The sequence below is a fragment of the Mustelus asterias genome, chromosome 13 (genome assembly GCF_964213995.1).
Source record: "Mustelus asterias chromosome 13, sMusAst1.hap1.1, whole genome shotgun sequence".
Classification (NCBI taxonomy): Eukaryota; Metazoa; Chordata; class Chondrichthyes; order Carcharhiniformes; family Triakidae; genus Mustelus; species Mustelus asterias.
This window is the reverse complement of record NC_135813.1, coordinates 60608384-60624763: the sequence shown is the minus strand read 5'-3', so window position 1 is coordinate 60624763 and position 16380 is coordinate 60608384. Positions and strand designations below refer to the sequence as shown.

Below are 16380 nucleotides of genomic sequence, written 5' to 3'. Positions count from 1 at the left end.
ATGCAGACACTATAGTTGAAGAAGCAAAATGTGAAATATTGGATCAGGTAAACATAGTAAGAGAGGAAATATTAACAGTTGGTATCTTTGTAGCTAGATGAATCAATAGGCACAGATGAGATATATCTGAGGTTAATGAAAGGGAGGAAATGGCAATATCTATCAGTTTGCAATCCTCTGGTTACAAGTGTGGCACCAGAGGACTGCTTACGTTGCATGGTTATTAAGGAAGGGTGGGATAGACAAAAATCTACAGGCCAGCCAACCTAATCTTAGTGGTGAGCAAATTAATGGAAAAGAATTCTGAGGGGCAGCAATTATTGGCATTTAGAAAGCTAATCAGCATGCATTTGTTAAGGGACATCGAGCCTGACCAACTCAACTTAATTTTTTTGAGGGAGTAACATGGAAGGTCGATAAGCGTAGCACATTTAATGGAACTTGCATAGATTTTAGCCATGCTTTGGATAAGATGTCAAATGGCAAACTGACCAGAAGAGTAAAAATGGGATCCAGTGGCATGTAAAAGATTGGATTCAAAATCAGCTCAGTGGCAGGAAACAAAAGGCTATGCTTAATGGGTATGCCTGTCTCTACAAGGTTGTTTATAGTGGGGATCTGCAGAGCTCAATATTAAGTCCCTTTTTTGAGGTATATCTCAAAGATTACATAGGGAGTAAGATTAAGAAGGTTTGCAGATAATATAAAAGTTGGATGCGTGGTTGGTAGACTGCAGGAAGATATCAATGGACTGATCAGGTGGGCAGAAAAGTGGCACATGGAATTCAATCTGAAGAAGTGTAAAGCAATGCACTTGGGGAGAATAAAACATGGCAAGGTAATATAAAACAATTAACAGGACAGTGAGCTATGCAGAGGAACAAATGAACCTTGGAGTGCAGGGCCACAGATCCCTGCAGGTGGTTAAGGTGGAAACATGATGGCTGGACTTTAACCGGCCCACAAGTCAGAGCGGGCAAGGGGTGGATCATGGAAAAGTCCGTTGACTTCAGGCAAGATTTTACGGTTTCGGGGCAAGCAAACCATAATATTCCACATGGGATATATTTCTTTAATAGCCAAGGCATAGAGTCTAAGAGCAGAGGTTGTACCAGATATGTAGAGAACACTAGTTAGGCCAGAGCTCGTGTACTGCATACAATTGTGCTCACCACACTACAGGGAAGGATGTGATCGCACTAGAGAAGGCTCAGAGAAGATTTACAAGGATGTTGCCAGGAATGGAGAATTTTCACAGAGGTAAGATGAATAGGTTGGGTTATTTTCTTTCAAGCAGAGGAGGCTAAAGGAAGATTTTATTGAGGTGCATAAAGTTGTGAAGGAGCAGAATGAATGGATATGAAGGGTCTATTTACTTTAGCAGAAAGGTATATACCTAGTGATCATAGATTTCAAGTAATTTGTAGAATTAGAGGAGAGTTGAAGAGAATTTTTGTCCAGAGGGTGGTGATGTCTAGAACTTACTGCCTAAAAGTGGGAGGGGAGGGGCAAGTGTGAGTGTGCGTGCAGATAGAGGCAGAGATCCTCATCGCATTTAAAACGTATTTGGATATGCACTTTAAATTTTGTAACTTACAAGGCTACAAACCAAGAGCTTGAATGTGAGATTTGACTGGACTGCTCTTTATTGGCTAGCACAGACACAATGGGCCGAATAGCTTCCTTCTGTACTGTAAATTTCTATGATTCAAGGATTCTAAATATCCAAACTAATGCAGCACCTCATCCAATTTTGTTGCTAAACAACATAAAAGCAGGTTAAGATACAACTACTCCTCAGATAATCTATTCACAATGTAGTCAAGTTTATTGCAATGTTGATGATATTTAAGAACTCGATAATGCAATTCCAGTACATAACTGCCGGTATCAACTCCCGCACTGAACTAAAATGAACATTTGTGAACCTTCAGGTGCCTAACAACTGTGTTCACAATTGAGGTAGAGTAAGAAAATTGCTCATTAATTCTACATTATTGGGAACCTACCAATCCTGACTGTTAATAGCATCACCGTATCCTGGTGTATCCACAACTGTCAGACGAAGTTTGACGCCTCTCTCCTCAATTTCCACTGTCGAGGCTTCAATTTGGACTGTCCTTTCGATCTTTTCTGTGAAAATAATAGTTAACATACTAAACTCAGCAGCTCAGGCACAACCCCTTCCAACTTTACTCAAAATAACTAATGATACCGTGACAACCTCCAAAGCAGTTAGTAGTTTCTAAGAGCCACACCATTAAAGACTTTGTTTGAAATTTGATCCATAATTTTAATATGTAAAATTACCTTATAACTTGAGGTTCAAAAGTTATATACAATCACATTTACACATACTGTGTCTATCATCTACATTCATTTGAATCGCCTGTAATTCTTACTCAATTGAATGTTTTTACATTTATCATCCAAACACTGGCTTTTTGCAGCTAAGCTGGATTATTGATGCTATATGAGTTCTTAAATACTTCTGGCCTTTTCTTACACTTTCAGTTCTGGAGGAAAAGATTTTTAGCCACTAGCAGTAATTATTTTGGTTCTGTTGCATTTTTGCTAACAGCCAGAATTACTTGAGCCAGTATCACGTGATCCAGGGTTCTTTACATTCTATTACAAGTCTCCCCCCACCCCCACCAATTTAAGTATGGCTTTGCAGACTGCACTGTGTCCAACTCCTCAAATCACTCCACTGAGGACAGGCTGTCAGATAGTTCACTGTGGACTAAAAGTAATGGGTGAAGATAAGTAATGGTCTCTCCCCTGGAAAATATCAATCTTGTGGTTAACTCAAACATGAGGAGAAGAATGAGAGGTGCCATTTTGACTCATGTGACAGACAAATTACGACTGGACTCGTGAATGCAAACAAATTCCTTTCAGTACAATATTCCTCAAATGTGCAACTTTACAACTTGGAAGAAGTTCACATGACCACAGCATCTGCAGTCAGGGTATGCTGAAAAGAATCAGAGGTCACAACGTACCAAGTTCAGGGCCATAATCATGAGTCAGAATCTTCATATCAATCCAAGCACATGGAGATTGCATTTCTCTGGAGAATCATGTTATTCTCATCAGACTCCATATTTGTTGTTTATTATCTATTCGCGATTTTTGTTCTTTTTGGAGGAGGGAGGCTGGTTTTTTTTAATTTAAAAAAACTACAAAAGGGTCCAACATAAATGTTTAGTTAACTTGGCACCACCTCACAACGCCTCTGCTGCAGGAAATTATCGAATTATCTGAGAAAAACAATGATATTTTGAAAAGATCATATTAACTCCAAACATATGGAGGAGTTTTGATAACCAGTACTATAGCTATCATGTTGCACTCAGCAACAGGATTTCAGCATGATAGACAGCTCATCAGCCTCGACCTGTAAATCCAAACAAGGCTGAAACACTTTAGGGAAACCACAACAGCAGCTCCAAATGCACCACAGCTGTTTTTCTAAAACTTTCCCCACTGCAAAATTCTTCTACCTTTCCACTTTTCCCCTCACTGAAATTATCTTTTTTTTTCTGGGGTGCAGGTTCAATAGCATCTCCAGCCCTGAAATGTCATTCAAAAAGTAATTCAGCCTGTTTAAGCCTAGATTCAGCTATGGCCTGTCACATGACCCTCATCATACATCCATAAACAAACACATTCCAGGATGGATCACTCGATATCTATCAGGAGCAGAGACCCCAGCTATTTTCTCCCTCCCTATTTCAGAGGCCCATCTACCGCATCTGAACTGCTGCACCAGCTTGGACGAACTAACTACAAACACCAGTGATTAAATCCGACCATTTCTGTTGTATATTGTTCTTGTGATGCCTCGCCTATGTTACTGAGTTATAGTTTGATGAAACTCTCCAATAATTGACTCACCTGCAGCCCCAGGTACATAGCGCTCAGGGTAGAGGTCAGTCAGGAACAGGCTGTTGATCAATGTTGACTTCCCAAGACCTGACTCACCTAAAAGAAAGGACATGGCTAAATTAACACACAAAAATGATGAAACACAGGACAGAGAAATTATACACAAGCTAAAAGTATGAAGAAAACTTTGACAAGGTACCGCTTGGCAGGTTGTTGCGTAAAGTTAAATCTCTCAGAATCCAGGATGAGGTAGCCAATTGGATCCAAAATTGGCTTTATGACAGAAGACAGAGGGTGGTTCTTCAAATTGGAAGCCTGTGACCAGTGGGGTGCCTCAGGGATCAATGCTGGGCCCAGTTTCATTTATATTAATGATTTGGATGAGAATTTAGGAGGCATGGTTAGTAGGTTTGCAGATGACAGCAAGGTTGGTGGCATAGTGGACATTGAAGAAGGTTATCTCCGATTGCAACGAGATCTTGATCAATTGGGCCAATGGGCTGACGAATGGCAAAATGGAGTTTAATTTAAATAAAAGCGAGGTGATGCATTTTAGTAGATTGAACCAGTGCAGGACTTACTCAGTTAATGGTAGGGCGTTGGGGAGAGTTATAGAACAAGGAGATCTCAAGTCACAGATTCATAGCTCCTTGAAAGTGGAGTCACAGGTGGACAGGGTGGTGAAGAAGGCATTCGGCATGCTTGGTTTCATTGGTTAGAACATTGAATACAGGAGTTGGAGTGTCTTGTTGAAGTTGTAAAAGACATTGGTAAGGCCACACTTGGAATACTGTGTATAGTTCTGGTCACCGTATTATAGAAAGTATATTATTAAACTAGAACGAGTGCAGAAAAGGTTTACTAGGATGCTGCTGGGACTTGATGGTTTGAGTTATAAGGAGAGGCTCGATAGACCGGGACTTTTTTCCCTGCAGCATAGAAGGCTTACGGGTGATCTTGTAGAGGTCTATAAAATAATGAGGGGCATAGATAAAGTAGCTAGTCAACATCTTTTCCCAAAGGTAGGGAAGTCTAAAACTAGACATAGGTTTAAAGTGAGAGGGGAGAGATACAAGAGTGTCCAGAGGGGAAATTTTTTCACATAAAGGGTGGTGTCTGGAGCAAGCTGCCAGAGGTAGTAGTAGAGATGGGTACAATTTTGCCTTTTAAAAAGCATCGAGACGGTTATAGAGGAATATAGGCTAAATGTGGACAATTGGGACTAGCTTAATGGTTAAAAAAGGGCAGCATGGACAAATTATGCCGAAGGGCCTGTTCCCATGCTGTAAACCTCTGACTCTATGAAAACAAGAAAAAAAAATTGAGATGAATAGAAAGGAACAGCTTGCTTTGGGCTTCACTGGAGCATTGCAACAGGCCAAGGAACAACATGTGGGCATGAGAGCAAGGTGCTAAGTTAAAATGACAAACAACAGAGGGATTGGGTCATGCTTGTAGACTACGCAACAGTGTCCTGCAAAGCGGTCACCCAGTCTGCATTCAGTCTCCGCAACGTAGAGGAGACTGCAGAGGGAGCAGTGAAAACAGTAGACCAAGGTGTTAAGTTTAATTGATTTACAAAGAAGGAAGTGTGAAAGTAGTTGAAGTTCATAACAAGGCAATGATTAATGATTCCTATGATTGCAACAGTGGGTGTTGTGAAAGAGCAGAATATCACTGACAGTAACATCTGATTTCAGCATTTAGTTGTGCACATGCAGATGCCAGAAGTTGCAATAGATCTAACATAGTAATAACAGAGTGCCAACAGACTAGCTGTTGTTACTACTGCACATTCCAGACGAGTGTGTCGACATGTCATCTACAACAATTCTATATTCAGTCAACTTGGCAATGTAAAAAAATAAATTAGTGAATAAAAATGTTTTTTTAAAGAATGTATCCGCACGTAAAACAGTTTCTATACAGTTAAATAAAGGTAATTACAGGCGCATGAGGGAGGAACTGACAAAAATCGACTGGAAGCAGAGCCTAGTGGGAAAGACAGTAGAACAGCAATGGCAGGAGTTTCTGGGAGTAATTGAGGACACAGTGCAGAGGTTCATCCCAAACAAAAGAAAGGTTATCAGAGGGGGGATTAGGCAGCCATGGCTGACAAAGGAAGTCAGGGAATGCATCAAGGCAAAAGAGAGAGCCTATAATGTGGCAAAGAGTAGTGGGAAGTCAGAAGATTGGGAAGGCTATAAAAACAAACAGAGGATAACAAAGAGAGAAATAAGGAAGGAGAGGATCAAATATGAAGATAGGCTAGCCAGTAACATTAGGAATGATAGTAAAAGTTTCTTTAAATACATTAAAAACAAACGGGAGGCAAAAGTAGACATTGGGCCGCTCCAAAATGACGCTGGTAATCTAGTGATGGGAGACAAGGAAATAGCTGAGGAACTTAATAAGTACTTTGCGTCAGTCTTCACAGTAGAAGACATGAGTAATATCCCAACAATTCAGGAAAGTCAGGGGGCAGAGTTGAATATGGTTGCCATCACAAAGGAGAAAGTGCTAGAGAAACTAAAAGGTCTGAAAATTGATAAATCTCCGGGCCCAGATGGGCTACATCCTAGAGTTCTAAAGGAGATAGCTGAAGAAATAGTGGAGGCGTTAGTTATGATCTTTCAAAAGTCACTGGAGTCAGGGAAAGTCCCAGAGGATTGGAAAATCGCTGTTGTAACCCCACTGTTCAAGAAGGGAACAAGAAAAAAGATGGAAAATTATAGGCCAATTAGCCTAACCTCAGTTGTTGGCAAAATTCTAGAATCCATCGTTAAGGATGAGATTTCTAAATTCTTGGAAGTGCAGGGTCGGATTAGGACAAGTCAGCATGGATTTAGTAAGGGGAGGTCATGCCTGACAAACCTGTTAGAGTTCTTTGAAGAGATAACAAATAGGTTAGACCAAGGAGAGCCAATGGATGTTATCTATCTTGACTTCCAAAAGGCCTTTGACAAGGTGCCTCACGGGAGACTGCTGAGTAAAATAAGGGCCCATGGCATTCGAGGCAAGGTACTAACATGGATTGACGATTGGCTGTCAGACAGAAGGCAGAGAGTTGGGATAAAAGGTTCTTTCTCAGAATGGCAACCGGTGACAAGTGGTGTCCCGCAGGGTTCAGTGTTGGGGCCACAGCTGTTCTCTTTATATATTAACGATCTAGATGACGGGACTGGGGGCATTCTGGCCAAGTTTGCCGATGATACAAAGATAGGTGTAGGGGCAGGTAGTATTGAGGAGGTGGGGAGGCTGCAGAAAGATTTAGACAGTTTAGGAGAGTGGTCCAAGAAGTGGCTGATGAAATTCAACGTGGGCAAGTGCGAGGTCTTGCACTTTGGAAAAAAGAATAGAGGCATGGACTATTTTCTAAACGGTGACAAAATTCATAATGCTAAAGTGCAAAGGGACTTGGGAGTCCTAGTCCAGGATTCTCTAAAGGTAAACTTGCAGGTTGAGTCCGTAATTAAGAAAGCAAATGTAATGTTGTCATTTATCTCAAGAGGCTTGGAATACAAAAGCAGGGATGTACTTCTGAGGCTTTATAAAGCACTGGTTAGGCCCCATTTGGAGTACTGTGCGCAATTTTGGGCCCCACACCTCAGGAAGGACATACTGGAGTGGGTCCAGCGGAGATTCACACGGATGATCCCAGGAATGGTAGGCCTGACATACGATGAACGCCTGAGGATCGTGGGATTATATTCATTGGAGTTTAGGAGGTTGAGGGGAGATCTAATAGAAACTTACAAGATAATGAACGGCTTAGATAGGATGGACGTAGGGAAGTTGTTTCCATTAACAGGGGAGACTAGGACGCGGGGGCACAGCCTTAGAATAAAAGGGAGTCACTTTAGAACAGAGATGAGGAGAAATTTCTTCAGCCAGAGAGTGGTAGGTCTGTGGAATTCATTGCCACAGAGGGCTGTGGAGGCCGAGACATTGAGCGTCTTCAAGACAGAAATTGATAAATTCTTGATTTCTCGAGGAATTAAGGGCTATGGGGAGAGAGCGGGTAAATGGAGTTGAAATCAACCATGATTGAATGGTGGAGTGGACTCGATGGGCCGAATGGCCTTACTTCCGCTCCTATGTCTTATGGTCTTATCTTACTCTAGCTACACACAACTAAAATTGCTTTAATCTCTAAACCCATTCATTGCAAGGTAACTTCCTGCACTGCAGGTTTCACCCATTCAAGAACAGCAATGCCACTATCTGGTTTTCAGCTGCAAGAATGGATGACAACACCAATAACAGTTTGAGAATCAATAGGCATTCTCATTCCCTCACACCTGATAAGTAGAGCCACAACTTCCGTAGAGTGGGACTGACACTCCATTCCTTTTTAATTACTTAGTCGGGAGTGGCAAATTTTTCACCTGACCTTCCAACTCAGGCCTGCTAAGAGTGTGCAGTGTAGGGGTTCCTGGGACACTTCACTGCGGCAACATTGGGGGAACAGAAGTAGTTTTTTTTTTAATGGCACGAATTGTCATAAAGCAGATACGTTTAAAGGTTCCTGCCACTTTGAGAGGCCAGGGAGATGGCACATGTGTAAGGTATGGGGATGGGTTCCAGTGTGAGTGTTAGTACTGCAGTTACCTAGGTGTTAGAAGTGGTTTTAATCCTTCCAACATTTCTGCTTAAAGAGCTGGAAGTCTTTGATTTAAGTCAGAGTAAACAAAATATTACATGTTTCTCAGTGCAGGGTAATTGCCCATCAGAAGTTGAAACTTCCCAGGTAATTGCCACGTAAATCTTACGTGGAAATTTCCTGGGGATCCCACCATGCATCTCCCGGGTACAGCCCCCCAGGGAATGGAAGTTCTGGGCCATTGTGTTAGCTTTGCACTTTCAAAATTATATCAAATCTGTGCCATGTTAACACTCGTATCACAAACAATATGCTGCAGCAATTAAATTGGATAATTGACTTTACAACACTGTGCGTTCACTCACAGTCTAAACAAGTGGCATAACCTACCAACTACCATCAGTGTGAATTCAAATCCTTTCTTCACTGATTTCCGATGGACCTGGTTGGGAAGGTTTGCAAATCCCACATACCCTGCAACATCTGGAAACTAGAAACAGAAAAGGGTTTTAATCAGTTCAATTATTTAGACAAGCTGGAATGGAATTGCAGAAGATATGCAGCAGCACAAGAAAATTTTCCTTTCCCCATTCCCAGTTCTTTCCCACCCTTAAGAGTCCAATCCTTTCTCTTCCTCTTTACACCCACAAATTCCCCCTGCATATTGAAACAACCCAACATATTCACTTCCTGCTTCCCAACTTAGAAAGCTAGATTCCCAAACGATTTACAATGCACTACATCTTTCTACTGCACCACCCCACCACTCCAACCTGACTACATAGTAGCCAATGGAGACATTTCTTCCATCATATTGAACAGACTACATAGAACAATGCAAAAGTCCATCATTGCTGGTATTCCTGCGGCGTCACAGGTAGAGGCTGTGGTTAAGAAGGTGTATGGAATACTGGCCTTCATCAATAGAGGAATTGAGTTTAGAAATCGGGAGATATTGCTGCAGCTGTATAGGATCCTGGTCAGACCCCACCTGGAGTACTGTGCCCAGTTCTGGTCGCCTCATTACAGAAAGGATGTGGAAGCCATAGAACGGGTGCAGAGGAGATTTACGAGGATATTGCCGGGATTAAGTGGTATGCCTTATGAGGATAGGTTGAGAGAGCTAGGTCTATTCTCCTTGGAGAGGCGAAGGATGAGAGGTGACCTGATAGAGGTGTATAAGATGTTGAGAGGTATTGATAGAGTGGATTCTCAGAGGCTTTTACCCAGGGCTGAAATGGTTGTCACGAGAGGCCACAGGTTTAGGGTGCTGGGGAGTAGGTATAGAGGAGATGTTAGGGGCAAGTTTTTCACTCAGAGGGTGGTGGGTGTGTGGAATCGGCTGCCGGTAGTGGTGGTGGAAGCGGATTCGCTCGAGTCTTTTAAGAGACTTTTGGATAGGTTCATGGAGGTTAGTAAGATGGAGGGTTATAGATGAGCCTAGAAGGTAAGGAAATTGTTCGGCACAACTTGTGGGCCGACGGGCCTGTTTGTGCTGTTGCTTTTCTATGTTCTATGTTCCTCTTGATTATATTTTTCATCCAATAGATAAGGCATATTGATTCCATCAGCCAATGTCTAATATGGAGGCAAAATTATTTTGTAGTCCTTGATTCTTCCAGTTTAGGCTGATACTGCATTGAGCTACAATTGGTCAAAATATTTCCAAAAGCAGACACTAAGCATTACTATCAGACTAAGTCTTAGCATGTTCAGGTCCAGAACATGAACCTGATGTTACATATCAGTTCTGGGCCTGGTCTTGAAATGGTGAGGGTTGTATAGAATCCTTACAGGTTCCTTCTATGTTTAATTTGTAACAGATCCAGACCTACCGGCTACCTCACATGGTTTATTTTCTAATTATCCACACACAAACCTTTGTCGATTAATAAAGGAAGTCTCCCCACCAACAATAACAATTGTAATATATACAAATTAACGTCCAATTCTGTGACCATCTTTGATCATTTTCTTTCATCTGAAAGTATGTTGTATTTCTGCTCTCAAAATTGGAGCCTATTGTTTGTACTCCTTTGAGAATCTAATTTTCAGGGGTACAACGAATGTAAATTGCCAACTGCTTAGCTGTAGAACAAGCAACGTTGCAAGTCCTTTAACAAAGTGATTCCTGGTTTATCCACAAAAAAGGTTTCCTCTCTGTATGTGTACGTGCCATGATTCTCATCATTGAGAATTTTAGGAAATAAATCAGACGGCAGAAAATGATGATTCGGCAACCACTAAAACCTTCCTCATGTGAATCTCAACAAAGCTTTGCAAAAGCACACTGGGTCTTAAATACATCCTTTCAGAATTTGCTTTTAATATCGAGTCACGTTTCCCAAATCCCTTTCCAACACAATATTTTTGTGACCTTGCACAAGTTCCAAGACCACAGGGATCATGAGACAACGCAAGAACATTATGTTTAGTTTCGTGCAGGTACTATGTAGCCTGTGGCTGACAAGGTTTGGGTTAGCTTCCAACAATGTTGTACATCTTGATTTTACATTTGTTCAAACTTTCTAGAGTTAGTGATACCTAGAGACATTGAACAAAAACATGGGAGAAAAATGCCAGAATACTTCAGGCAATTTTGTTTGGCCAAAACAAGATCATTCCATTTTCAAAACAGTCAGTGCTGTACCACTCCCATTCCTCAGTCAGAATGCAAAACAAGCAGTCAGCACCATAACGATCACCTCATAGAACAGGAGATGCCTTAAGCAACAGCTACGGCCAATGTCCGGCATAAAGAAAACAGACATCCATCGAACAAACTTTACTAAGTTTATAAAAATAACAGATTGATGGATTATAATTTGAATTGTCAACCCTGCTGCATAGAATTAGAGAGTTTTCCAAATCAAACTCATTCATTAGGATTATAAATTTCACTGCTAGCAAAAACTAGACGTAGAGGCAGCAAATCCAACAATTTAGCCAGGGCAGGAATTATGTCACTGCCAAAAAGATACAGGGCCTGGACTACTGTTGAAATTCAAGTCTCCACATAACCACTTGCTAGATTACAAACAGGGCAATAAATCAAAACTAGGGCGTGAAAGAAAACACAGAAGTGGCACATACATAAAGATATGTGGTCCATTGAGTATTAAAAGTGCACTAGCCTCCCTCCCCTCACCCCAAGCAGATAGTTATCAGTTCAGGACATGACCCGAATTCCTCCACACAAGCCATTGAGTAACAATGGTTGTTTTTAAATTCACAAGAAGTTACAATGAACCATGTAAACACTGCCATCATTGATATGACACTTTATTCTCCTCTTCTTTAACAACAATATTGCAAGCAAAAGGATGAACTACACATGTGAAAAGTTCTTCTCCACACTTGTAGGTGTCCAGCTGGCTTGGTCACTCTGGTTTCATGCTGAGCATAACTATCAATCAGTATGCTAATTTTCTTTTCAATCACCACATTGTTTAATTGATTTTTTTTTAAAAAGCTAGTCCTGTGAGATACAGTTAGACAAGGGATGGGGCAGGTGCTAGGGGCCTGTGCAAGGCTGAGTCTGGGTGTTTAAATAGTTATTCTGGAGTTAGAACTGATTTTATTTCCTACTGGCTCTTTCAGAGTGACTATCAGGGTAAAACTGCCAGAACCATCCAAAGTTAGGGACTTAAATCGCTTCTGTCGGATGGTTTCCAGTCCAGTGCAATTGTCCTGTGGGAGTTAGTGCTTCTGGATAATTGCTGGGCAAACTGTTGAATGGGGACCTCCTAGAGGGATTCCCCAGCGCATCACTGGGGTACCCCCGAAATGCAACGCTGGGGAACCAGGAAGTTATGGACCATTATCTCTACAGCGTGATATGCAAAGTTAGGACTGAGAAATTTCACAAACGGCTAATTCAAAAGCAGTGTTTGGACATTTATCTCTGTGGATTTGCTCAATAAGTGTTAGATGAGTCAGTCAGGTGATGGAAATAATAAATACTGATTGACATACTACTGATCATATAAACTTTCATGTGTCCCATCACAAACTGTTTGAGCAAGACTCTCAATGTGACTATTTTGAAGGTGTATGAAGTGCTTTCCTGCTTCCTGGGTGACTATTCCAATGCTTAGTCACTGTTTTACAATCAGTTAGGTTTAATTGATTGCTACAATAGAAGACAGTCGGAGATTGTGAACAATCTGGACTCACCTGATGAGGAGCAGCACTCCGAAAGCTCGTGATACCAAATAAACCTGTTGGACTTTAACCTGGTATTGTATCAAGCTAGATGAATGAGTTACCAACATAAATGACACTAGTATTTTTAGTTACTTTCTTGGAATATCACTATCAGATGCTGCCTAGTGAAGAACTTCACAAGATTCATTTCATAGTTAAAATGATTTCTTCAAAAATGCAAGATCCAAAGTGATTGTAAAATAAAGTTTCTTTGTTAACACTGGGTTACTTTGAATTATTATAATGCAGCAAAAATATGTTTATTTTAATCTTGCTCTTAGTAACCTTTATTCTTAATAAAATAATTTATAACTTTTCATCCAAATTTTAGGGATGGTAAAATCATATTGCTTCCAGTACACACATTATAAAAAGGATTAACTAATCACCCCATCCCAAAGTACTTCACATACACCATCACATTCCGAGAACAAGGGCTTGCCTAGGAAAGTAGAATTGTATGTTGTGCAGGAACCTTGGACACAGTAATGCTGCCAGAGGACTGGAGAGGTGAAAACATTACAGCCTTGTTTAAAGGAGGGAAAAAGGCTAAATCTGGCAATTAGTCGGTTCAACATTGGTGGTGGGGACAGCTTTTAGAAACAATAATCTGGAAGAAAATTAATAACCACTTGGATAAGCATGGAATAATAAAGAACAGCCAGCATGGATTTAAGAGCAAACTGTGCCTGACTAACTTGAGTTTTTTTGATGAAGCAACATGGAGGGGCAAATGTGGGTGGCGTAATTGAAGTTCTACATATGGACTTTCAAAAGGCATCTGACAAAGTACAACACAAGAAACCTGTTAGCAGAATTGAAACCAATGCAATAATTAGTGGCAGCATGGATACAATATTAGCTAAGGGGCAGAAAACAGAAGGTTGTGGTAAATGGCTGTTTTAAAGACCGAATGGAAATATACAGTGGCCTTCTCCAAGATTCAGACCACGGCTGTTTCTGCTATATGAGGTATAGGGAGTATAGCATGCATCTTGAGAAATTTGAAAAGAATAAGTTCCATGTTACAATTCTAAAGGGGACGAAATAACAGTATTTTTGCACCAATTTTTGAAATCTCCTGATAAACAGATCCCTGATCCTGACAATGAGACAATTTACTCAATAACGAATTGATGATGTTCAGAATGACATCTCTCCACTGCAGTGGAACCAGCAGGCTCACTTACTCTGCCCCTGCTCAGCAATGTCATGAGAGCTGTTCCCAGTGGTTTTACCTGGGCAGGGGTGGAAAGGGAGCTTTCCGATCAAAAAGTGAAGTTGATCATAAACCCACAAAGAGAATTTACCCCCTGCAAATGGAAATTGTCCTTCCTGCCCCACTCAACTTCAGAACCTGTGATTAAAGGAGATCGCAAGGAAGAGAGGCAGAGAATGGGAGTCGGGCAGGGTTGGGAGAAGCCACAAACCAACAGAAAGAGGGTGCATTAGGGAGCCAGAAAGGTCGCAAGTAGGACGATTGGAAACAAGGGGATAGGGAGTAGGAGAGAGGGGAAGGCTGCAGCTTCCAAGAGGTTCAAGAGAGTGGCAGGTGTGGCGAGCAGCATTCGCAGTGAGCTGGTGCGATTATAAGTAAGAAGTTACCATATTTCTTTTATATTTTCAAGGTTATTACATTTAAACAGTGTAAAGTATTTCAACTTAATTTTTTTTTCTGATGAGGAAGGTCGTACACGATCTAACTACAGCTTTTAAATAGGTTTAACAGGAAAATGTGATTCGCTTAAAGTTGTTTCACTTGAAGTCACGATTTCTGGATCGAAACTACAACTTGAAGTGAGAACTTACTGTAGCCCGTAGTCACATTCACGTATTGTGCCTTAAGCCACAGTGCCAGGGACCCAGGTTTGATCCCTGGCTGTGTGTGGACTTTGCACGTTCTCCCTGTGCCTCCATGGGTTTCCTCCAGGTGCCCCATTTTCCTCCCACAGTCTGAAAGATGTGCTGTTAGGTGCATTGACCCCAACAGGCGCCGAAGTGTGGCGACTAGGGGAATTTCACAGTAACTTCATTGCAGTGTTAATGCAAGCCTTACTTGTGACTAATAAATAAACATTAACTTTAAGCCATTAAATAAATCGAGTTCACCATTGTTCAGTCCAAAGATGTGCAAGTTAGGTGGATTAGCCATGTTAAATTGTGCCTTAGCGTCAGGGGAACTAGCTGGGTAAGAGCATGGGGTTATGGGGATAGGGCCTGGGTGGGATTGTGGTCGGTGCAGACTCGATGGGCCAAATGGCCTCCTTCTGCACTGTAGAATTCTATGAAAAGTCTTGTACTATTTACATTCTCCAGATTAGATTTTTTTTCTCATGGGACAGAGGTGAGAAAACATGTGTTACAATTTAAAAATTGCAGCAAAAACAATTTGTCACTACATACAGCAGAGAGGGCAGTGTAAATACCAGAGGGCAATTGGGCAACCGCTTTGCGGACACCTCTGTCCAGAAGCAGGACTCCGGGTTTCTGACGGCTTGTCGTTTTAATTCTCCACCTTGCTCTCATGCAGATATTTCTGTCCTCAGCCAACTGCACAGGGAATCTTGATGCAAGCTCGAGGAACAGCACCTCAACTTTCAAATAGGCGCTTTACAGTCTTTCAGACACGACACGAAGTTCAACAATTTCAGATCATAATCTCTCATTTATTTTGTTTTTCTCTTACTATTTTTACTTATGTTCAGCAACACATCTGCTTTAGGTACATCTGGTTTACTTCTGTTCTTCCCCCATCATCATTCCCTACTCCTTAAGACTCTTCTCTCATTTAATCGCTCCTGTCTTTTATCCTATCACAGGCCTTTCATTTGTCCTTGTTCCACCCACCCCTTGCTCAAAACCGATTACATTTCTAACTTTTCCCAACTCTGAAGAAAGTTCGCAGACCTGAAACGTTGTGTTTCTCACCCCTCAGGTGCTGCCTGACCTGCTGAGTATTTCTAGCATTTTCGGTTTTTATTTTAAATACTGGAGGAGTTGGATTCAAGTGCGAGAAATAGTAGCAGACACAGAACTAGTGAACAGTTCGATAGGAAGAATAGAAAAACAGCATGTTATTTAAAAGCAGAGAAGCTACAAGAGTCTGTGGTACAGATAGATCCGAACGTCCTGGTACGTGAATCACAAAATGTTATTGTGCAGGTGCAGCAAGCGATTAGGAAGGCAAATGTAATGTTGTTGTTTATTGCAAGAGGAAAGGGATATAAAAGGAAGGAAGTTTTGCTGCAATTGTATATGATGTTGGTGAGACCACATCTGGATCACATTGTACAGTTTTGGTCTCCTTGCTTGAGAAAGGATACAATAGAATCATAGAAACCCTACAGTGCAGAAGGAGGCCATTCGGCCCATCGAGTCTGCACCGACCACAATCCCACCCAGGCCCTACCCCCACATATTTACCCGCTAATCCCTCTAACCTACGCATCTCAGGGGCAATTTTAACCTGGCCAATCAACCTAACCCGCACATCTTTGGACTGTGGGAGGAAACCGGAGCACCCGGAGGAAACCCACGCAAACACGAGGAGAATGTGCAAACTCCACACAGACAGTGACCCGAGCCAGGAATCGAACCCGGGACCCTGGAGCTGTGAAGCAGCAGTGCTAACCACTGTGCTACCGTGCTGCCATAGCATTAGAAGCAGTTCAGAGGAGGTT

The 16380-nt window shown here is 41.6% G+C and overlaps 1 protein-coding gene across 3 annotated transcripts in view; it reads right to left on the bottom strand.

Annotated features, from left to right (window-relative positions):
• The window catches only part of LOC144502672 (septin-2), a 139750-nt gene that overhangs the window by 113336 nt on the left and 10034 nt on the right, over positions 1-16380 (bottom strand). For all 3 annotated transcript variants that reach the window (XM_078226855.1, XM_078226857.1, XM_078226856.1), the window contains exons 3-5: positions 8885-8984; positions 3901-3987; positions 2010-2133 (exon numbers count right to left, since the gene is read on the bottom strand). In XM_078226855.1, the coding sequence (XP_078082981.1) occupies positions 2010-2133; positions 3901-3987; positions 8885-8984 (311 nt within the window). The remainder of the gene's footprint in view (positions 1-2009; positions 2134-3900; positions 3988-8884; positions 8985-16380) is intronic.